The sequence below is a fragment of the Xyrauchen texanus genome, chromosome 10 (genome assembly GCF_025860055.1).
Source record: "Xyrauchen texanus isolate HMW12.3.18 chromosome 10, RBS_HiC_50CHRs, whole genome shotgun sequence".
Lineage (NCBI taxonomy): Eukaryota > Metazoa > Chordata > Actinopteri > Cypriniformes > Catostomidae > Xyrauchen > Xyrauchen texanus.
In genome coordinates, this window is record NC_068285.1 from 44042849 (window position 1) to 44050575 (window position 7727).

The following is a 7727-nucleotide window of genomic DNA, read 5'->3' on the forward strand; positions in this document are numbered from 1 at the left end:
CCTTTAAAGTTGTCATGTGATCAGTTAAAGTCAGAGTAACACATACACTGCTGTACCAAAGGCTGGTTATGGCTTAAAGGAATAGTTCACCCAAAAATGAAAATTTGCTAATAATTTATTCACCCTCAGGCCATCCAAGATGTATATGAATTTCTTTCTTCATCAGAACAGGATTTAAGATATTTAGGAAAGTATCTCAGGTTTTTAATCTTCATCCAATTCAAGTGAAGGGGCACCCAGTTTTAAGAGTTCAATTCAAACAGCTACAGAGAGTTGGAGGAAGTGCCAATTAAAAGTTAAAAACATTTTCATTAGCTATTTTGTTTTTGTTATTAAATTCAGAAGACATTACTTAATTGACTGGAGTCGTGTGGATTACTTTGATGCTGCCTAAATATGCTTTTTGGACCATCAAAAATTGGTGTCCATTCACTTGCATTGGATAAAGCTAAAAACCTGGGGTACATTCCTAAAAATCTTAAACCCTGTTCTGATGAAGAAAGAAGGTCATATACATTTTGGGTGGCCTGAGGATGAGTAAATTATCAGCAAATAAAATTTTTGGGGTGAACTATTCCTTTAATTTACACTTTCTCAAAGGAGACAATGGAAGAACAGAGACAGCAATAGAGAAAGATTATACGTGTCTGGCCACCACATTCCTTTCCCAAAATTGAGTGTATAAACAGAGGCATTAGATTTTAGTCAATGTTTATGGTGTGTGTGTGTGTGTGTGTGACTGTGTATTTATCACTTTGTGGGAACCAAATGTCCCCATAAGGATAGTAAAACCCAAAATTTGTGACGTTGTGGGGACAATTTGTCGGTCCCCATGAGGAAAACAGTTTATAAATCATATTAATGATGTTTTTCAAAAATGTAAAAATGCAGAAAGTTTTCTGTGAGGGTTCGGTTTAGTGTTAGGGGATATAATATATAGTTTGTACAGTATAAAAAACATTATGTCTATGGAAAGTCAAAACATGGAAACCCAACGCGTGTGTGTGTGTGTTGATATGTATAGTGCTGTATGTTCTGTCTGCATTGAACACAGGTTGTTCTCAGATCATTAGCACATGCTTCACACTAGCAGGAGGTTTTCCTCAGAAGACATTCCTTACTGCTCGTTTTCTCTTTAAAATGGAAAAAAAACATTTGCATAAAGAGGCCAAAAGCTGCTGCCTGCATATTGTCCATTTTCTGTTGAGGAGAATTAGATAAGGATAACTAAAGGATATACAAAATAAATGACATAAACTAGAAAAAAAAGAAAAGAAAAAAAAAATAGAACTTTTACTAGTTGTAATGTAATTATTGAGTAAGAAATGTAAGAAGTGGATTGCATATGTAAAACAGGAATTTCAACTAGTATGAAATTAATTATTGATATCTGTTGCACTTTGAATAGGAGTGAATTTCAGATTGTTGTGAAATTCTGTTTGTGAAAATGCAATTACAGATATAAAGAATGTAAAAAATGTATTTTTTTACTAGTTGAAGTTTATTTGAATGTGTTTCTTTGAATAATAACATATTTATTTGTATTTATTTATTTACATTGAAATTATTGATACAATGTTTTATCATTTATAAGAATTGAAGTTTTAACTAGTGAAAATTGAATTGTTAGTATGCTATATATATCATTCATCTCCTGCACATGATTAAGACAAGAGGACAAGAGTACCTAAATGATATCAAACACTTATGGATAAAAAAGGAAAGTAAAAGCCTGTTTCCTTTTGGAGAGCCTAGAAACATTTTAATACACAACAACCCGCACTCTAGAGTTGAGTTCATGAGTTACTTCAGAGAAGTTTCTTTGTCAGCGCTGATAAAAAAAATGAAGGACGTGTGAATAATTGGCCAGTGACGTCGGCGAAATGAGAACGATCCAATCACAACAGGTGGCAGGCGGGGTTTACGGTAGCCCCGCCCTTCTCATTGGCTCTCTGTTTATGTATGTGTGTGTAATCTCTGCGCTGACACTAACAGCGCTCAGGAGCGGACGCGTGCACACCAGAGCGACACTGGAAATACGTGCGCCTGCTTTAAAGAGACACACGGGACAAAAGAGCATCTTTACTAAAACAAGATCTACTTCCCGGTATGTGTTTTATATAAAGAGATCACCGTGACAGCGAGATTTTGCTCTGTTTGCTGGACCTTTGCTCATTTTGTATCACATTTATAGCTGTAATCTATGAAACCAGCATGTAATATTAGACACCTGGTTGTTGAGTTTGAGTGTTCTTGTTTTTTGTAATTGTTCTTAAAACTCAAAATATTTAACTTAAGTTTTCTTGTATGAAATGTGTTTTTAGTGAAGCTATAAACCTTATGTATGACAATATATTATAATAAAAGGCAACTATAGTGTTGTACTTATTATAGCTACTGTGTTGTCAGCATTTAGCTTCTTAGAATATTTGGAAAATGAGGTATAGACCCCAGAAAACATTGTCCTGTTATCATTTACATCTGTCCCAGATTATGATTTAGATATCCAAAATTATGACTTGCTCCTTTCCACAAAACGTGTTTGTAATCTAACACTATGATCCGCTCCTGGAGATATTTATATAATAGGATATGAAACAGCAGCACAGGACAAGACATTTAATAATAAAGAATAGGATGCTAGTTTTGATAACAAAATAAAGAAAGAAAAGCATTGAAAGGGAAAGAAAATAGCTCTGTCTTTGCTATTTGACCTCAAAGTTATTTCCTTTCTCTAGTGATCTTACAGCTGCTGAATCTGTTGATTCAAGCTCCATTACAGTTACATTATAGTTTTCAATCTTGTAAATACACAAAATACACCCTTTCTAAAACTGTAAACACTGCCCTGTCATAATTATCGTATCTGTCTTTTGTCATTATCTCCTGCTCACATATATCAGGCAGTAGGTTGGCTTTGTTTGCAGAGTACTTTGTCCCCCTCTATGGCTGTTATTGTTTTGGATTTACTGGAGGCTTCTTGATGCACCAATCTGGAATATTTCTTCTGCAATACCTTTTGCTTTGTCTTAGCTTGCAGCCGAAAGGATTTTAGGCACTTTGTCAATGCACATGTTAAACATGGACTGGTTATGTCAATCACTATTGATTACACTGCACAAAATAGTTTTCTTAGTAAAAATGGAAAACACCCTTTTTCTTTTTTTTATTATTATTATTATTATTATTATTTTAAGCATAAACCTGGCTAAGATTCATTTGAAAACACGACTTGTAAGATGATAGCATTATGATTTTCAAATAAGTGTGGCTTGTTTTAAGGATGTTTAGATATATTTACTGAAAAACAACACAGAAATACTGAATAAGAAAGTGTTTTGTGCAGGGTTGCAAGTAGGGCAGGTTATTGATACAGATTTCTTGATTAGATCCGCAAACTCTCGTTTCTATTTAATTTGGATTATTTGGTCATATTTCAGTTAAAATGTTAATTTTGCTTACATTTGAAATGGATTTCTCACTCCGCAAATGCTGTTAATTATACAGGGGACCTTCTAACTTGGTACATTTACAAAAATATACATTTAATTTTCAATGCTGAACTTCTTCACCGCTAAACTATTCCATCATTAAAAGATCGATTTTGGGATTTTAAGATCTTTATCAGAATCATTCAAATGAATACCGTGATTCATCGGAAAACCTATATTTTTACCCAGCTCTCGTTGCAAGCAGGTGAGACTGGTTGCTTAGGCTGAAAGTTTTCAAAATAGTTGGTATCGCATGAGAAAAATGTTTTCTACTCTGATGGTTTTCCTTAAAATTGGCTTTCGAGAAACTGAAAGTGTCTGTCAGCTGATACTGGGAGCTTGCCTAAATGTTTTCTTCTCATTGCTAACATTCTTCTCATGTCTCTGCAGTTAAAAAGCCATGGCCGAGCACATGATGATGCCTTTGAACCACAGCTCTGCTGGTGGAGGCCTGCATGGGTATCGCATGGGAATGAATGGGCCCTCTCCACATGTACCCCAGCCTGGTCTACGGACGCTACCCAACGGGCAGCTCATGCACTACGGCAGGGGCCCCCAAAGCTCTATGGAAGCAGCTATGAGGCAGAGGAATGCGATGAATGGCATCATGAATGGTCAGGTCAATGGGCAGATGGGTGGTGGACACCCCCACCAAATGCAGCAGGCCAATATGATGTATGGAAGTCCAAATCAACCTCAAGCACAGCACCATCATATGCATCTGCAGAACCAGCACCCACAGCAGTATATGGGTGGTGGAGGCCTTACAGCATCTCAACAGCTTATGGCGAGCATGCATCTACAGAAACTCAATACTCACTACCACGGGCACCCACATGGCCCAGTCAATGGGCATCACATGGGAAATGGGGTCCAGCACAGAATGGGCCATGCCCAGTTGGCGGGGATGCAAATGGGCATGGGTGGTCCAGCATTGGGCCTCAACTTCATGGACATGGACTTGATCGACGAGGAGGTTCTGACGTCCCTGGTGCTAGAGCTTGGTTTGGACCGGGTTCAAGAGCTGCCTGAGCTCTTCCTAGGACAAAATGAGTTTGACATTATCACAGACTTTGTGTGCAAGCAGCACCCAAGTACTGTCAGCTGCTGAGAAGACAATCAGAAGTTCTACTTCTGGTCCTTCAGGCTTGGTCACCAATAAAACTTTGGGACAACATAAGAAAAGCTAAAATATTCCAGGTTATGCATTACTCTGTGTGTCTGTGAAGTTGTGCTATGCATATCGTAGTGCACACTTAATCTGTTTGCTTTCAATTAATGGTTGAGTTAAATTCTTGCCAAGAATTCTGGATGGTCTTTACTCTTTTAAAAACTGTCCACTGTGATTTGCCAGTTAAAGTATGGCTTTGGTAGGCAGGCCTTGTCTTTTCCCAATAGTCCTGCTGGGTTGATGTTGACCAACTGTCCCAGAGTTGAATGTAACTTCACATGGTGGAAAAAGAAGTGTGCTTGGATTAATGCAGGAACTGCTTTGCCTCCTTAGGGGCAACTAGAATCTATAGCATTTAGAAATGTATTTATGTATGACACCTACCAAAAAGCAGACATGATCTGTGGTGATGGAGAAACCTGCCTTTCTCAAACTAACCCCAAGACTTGTGATAAAAAAGATGTTGTCTGACTGAGTGTGTTATGTGGGTATTGAAGGCTGGTACTTCAAAACTGGTGGAGCTGCTTTTCCAGTAATTCTTAATGTTGTTTGAATTAGTGAGGTGGTAAGGATTTAGGTTGAAGCATTCTTTTTACAGTGTTACACTGTTCATTTTCTGTCTAGAACTTTTCAAAATCTATAGCAAAAATTATACAGTTGCATTCAACACACTTATCTCTGCTACTTTTAACAGAATAAGGGGTCGTTCACACAGGATACATTGTTTCATTCAAAGCAGCTGGAAGGAGCCAGCATGATCACATAGGAAGTCGACATATTGCTACTGAATGTTCCAGTATCCTGACCCCTTGAACCCAATCTGTCAAATTACTGACAAGCGACATTTCCCATCAAATATTTTTGCATCAGTTTGAATGTTTACATTTTCCTATGGCGCTATTGATAGCACATTGCGGCAGCAGCCTCAGAGACACAAGTTCTAGTCCCGCATTGAAACCAGGAAGTAATCACGTTCAGATCATCAATGACAATAGCGATTCTGAGGTTATATTTCCCTTCAAGATTACATTTTTACTCTACTGACTGTTAGGATTAGGGTTGGGGTTAGGGCACATGATTTGTAAAATATGCACTCCTGTTGACTGTTTAACATAATTTACAACTAAAAACAATTAACTTTTGTTGCCCCTTTGAGGAGATTTCTCCCGAAAATTCTACTGGAAGCTTACACATGCCCATACATTCAGCAACACTACCAGCTTCAGCCACTGGGGCAGTGGTTTGAATTTCAGTAAGAACGGTCTGATTTTAACTGAAATTTTGACTTACCATTGCTAAATTAGATCAGTTTGATGGAGGACAGTGAAATGTAACAAAACACAGTGGTCTCAATAGTGTGAGATGTTGAAAAATCAGCAAGACACAATACAACAGCCAATGTGTACTTGTGTGCGTGGACCAAATAGCACAGTCAGAACACAAGAACATGTTCTGTGTGAACACCCCCTAACTTAAATTGTGTCTTAAATTGAAAATGGCGGAATGTTTTGTAGCTGCCCTTGCTAATCACTGAGCCTGTATTCCCTGCTGATGAGTTGTAGATCTGCCATTGAGTTCTTTGACACACAACTTCGAATTATTCGCTGTAGACATTCGTACCTGATGCCATGGAATAGAAGCTACTTTTAGTATGATTTAAAGAGGGAAAATCTGGCTTCTTCCCATCTGATATGGAGTATTTCACCCTTCATCTCATAGGGTTAGCTCATGTAGGGCAAATTTAGACAGAAATGGGTAAGCTTAAAATAAGCTTATCTAGTTCTGTGTAAATTAAACAGAATGTCATTTGTTTAACTATTGTTTTGAAACAACCACCATTGTTCGATTTCTCAATATGTGTTTGAGCCAGCAAGAATTGACTTTTCCCTCTGTGCTGCCCTAACACTGCAGCTTTTAAATTTGATTAGATTAAAATTACACTTGCAACCATCTTCTTAATTGAGTTCAGCATAGTCAGTCATCTCAGATGGTTTGATAATTACAATTAATTTGCCTGCTATTGCACAGGGTGTATTGGAGAGTTCAGGAACGGCTGCCCTGCTTGAGTGTAGCGGATGTTGAGAACTTCCTGTGGCGTTATGTTGGTGGTTGTGTTCAGTTGAGTACTCTGTGGGGGTTGGGTTGATGTGGAAATAGCACAGTGTACAGTAGTAGGTTAATCTGTTCCACCGAGCTGGACTCAACTCTCTCGGCTCTACCCACCCCAGGGTAATTGCTGCACATACGGCATGTACAATACACTGACTGAAAAAAGCACAAACAGGGAAGGACAGAGAATCAGATAGGTCATATCCTGTGTTTTGCAGCTCAAAATGTGCTGATTGTTCTGTGCTTTGATACTTAATGAACAGAGGGAATCATTTCTGGTTAGTTGTATTTCATGTGTCTGTAGAGACTGCAATGTCTTCCCCAAGATCATTGTTCTGTAATTCACCACGCTTGACTAATTTTAAAGTAAACAGCATCTAGGAAAAATTTCATGATTTGTGGATTTTGAATTGATTGAATTCTCAGAGATCCAGTCCAATTGTCAGAGATCCTCCTTTTTTTTCTTTTTTTAAAGGGGGAATGTGTGAAACATAATGTCATTTGGGTTTTTGTATATCTGTGTATGGTAAATCACACAACCTCCCTACAGATCAGTTCCGAATGCCAACTGCAGGTTTGTATGGACACAAGTGAGATTGTATGTTCCCTTTCAAACTGTTTGCTGTTATTTGCTGTCGCCATGCTCCCACAAATGCTTTTTAAAATGTTGTTAAATCTATCTTAATGAAATGTATTTATTTTCTTTGAAAATAAAATATTTATTTAAAGAAGTGATTGCATTGAGTGTAATTGCACATCTAATTTTGCTGTTGACGTAGCTTACGAGAATATCTATTTTTAAATTTTTGTCCAAGACCAGGGATTTTCAAACTGTGATTCGGGGACTCTCAAGGGTTCTTGGGGTGCGCTAAAAATTTCAGGGAAAAAAAACATGGAACTTCTAATTTGGCTGTTCAGACTTAACACTCTTCAGCTATAAAATCTAGATGCAGCGC

The 7727-nt window shown here is 37.8% G+C and overlaps 1 protein-coding gene across 1 annotated transcript; it reads left to right on the forward strand.

The window, feature by feature from the left end:
* The first annotated feature begins 1991 nt into the window (after window positions 1–1991).
* Window positions 1992–7464, forward strand: LOC127650145 (cbp/p300-interacting transactivator 3-like). The gene is made up of 2 exons (XM_052135360.1): window positions 1992–2107; window positions 3882–7464. Exon 2 carries the CDS (start codon window positions 3892–3894, stop codon window positions 4600–4602), a length of 711 nt encoding a protein of 236 aa, XP_051991320.1. The 5' UTR covers window positions 1992–2107; window positions 3882–3891; the 3' UTR covers window positions 4603–7464.
* Window positions 7465–7727: the final 263 nt, after the last annotated feature.